The 1,113-nt window shown below is 36.2% G+C and overlaps 1 protein-coding gene across 1 annotated transcript in view; it reads left to right on the forward strand.

Moving 5' to 3' along the window:
• The window catches only part of ABCB5 (ATP binding cassette subfamily B member 5), a 147,956-nt gene that overhangs the window by 94,772 nt on the left and 52,071 nt on the right, over positions 1 to 1,113 (forward strand). The window contains exon 14 of the mRNA XM_012555850.2: positions 370 to 522. Coding sequence (XP_012411304.1) covers positions 370 to 522 — 153 coding nt within the window. The remainder of the gene's footprint in view (positions 1 to 369; positions 523 to 1,113) is intronic.

Raw genomic sequence — 1,113 nt, forward strand, 5'->3', positions numbered from 1 at the left:
TGGACAAAACGCCTGGTGATCTACTTCGGAAAAATCAACGATTGAAAAACCTATGAAGTGCAGTTCTGCTCTGACACACATGGGGTCACCATGAGTCGTTAATCAGTCATTTAACAACAACTGGTTTGAGTTTGTTTTTGTTTTTTTAAAGAGAACACAACAATTAAGCTATTGTAAGTCACTAATGTTTTCAAATGAGTTGGACTGATTAGTTCTCTATCCAGCCTGCAAACTGTTCAGCAAGAACTGCCTAAGATTATGCCTCTTTCAGTAACAGAGGCAATAACAGTTTTGAAGGGATGCTTAATAAAGTTCCTCTGAATTTTTAAGGCTGTATTCTAATGATAACCTGTTTATTTTTCATTTAAGGATATTAAAAAAGCTGATGAACAGATGGAATCCATGACATATTCTACTGAAAAAAATATCAGTTCAGTTCCTCCATGCTCTGTGAATACCATCAAGTCAGGCTTAAAATCAGACTTTGCTGACAAGTCTGAAGAATCCATCCAAAATAAAGAGGTAATAATTCAACTGTCAACAAGTTGTTCCCACATGTTCTCCAATGAATTTTTATTTAATGCTTATAATATTTAGAATTCATTTACAATGAAATATTACTATAGTGCTAAGTTTACAGAACGTAAGTCTCCCACAAACTTTAGCATCATTGTGACGTACTAAGAAGAAGGCCCTCTAATCAGAGTACATTTATGTCAGAGGTGGCTGTTGGGGCAAGAAATCCCATGGGAATGTTACATTACAAATTTACATCAACAGGATAAATAGTGCAATAAAAATAAATGAACTATTGATTCATGTAATACTATAGTTGACTCTCAAAATAATTTGGCTGAACAATCCCAGGAACAGCTGGCAGATACCACAATGGCTACTTGCGTTGTGCTTTCTCTGTAAAAGGCCTAGGTTTTTCTGTAATATAGTCCTTTCTCTGTAATAAAAGCATCAGCAACGGCAATGGCTACTAACATTTATTGGGTGCTTATTATGTGCCACAGTCCTTAAGCAGTGCAAATAGTTAACATGCTTAGCGGCTAACCAAAAAGTTGGAGGTTTAAGTCCATCCAGAGGTGCCTGGGAAGAAAGACCTGG

This window comes from Trichechus manatus, unplaced genomic scaffold (genome assembly GCF_000243295.1).
Source record: "Trichechus manatus latirostris isolate Lorelei unplaced genomic scaffold, TriManLat1.0 scaffold00050, whole genome shotgun sequence".
Classification (NCBI taxonomy): Eukaryota; Metazoa; Chordata; class Mammalia; order Sirenia; family Trichechidae; genus Trichechus; species Trichechus manatus.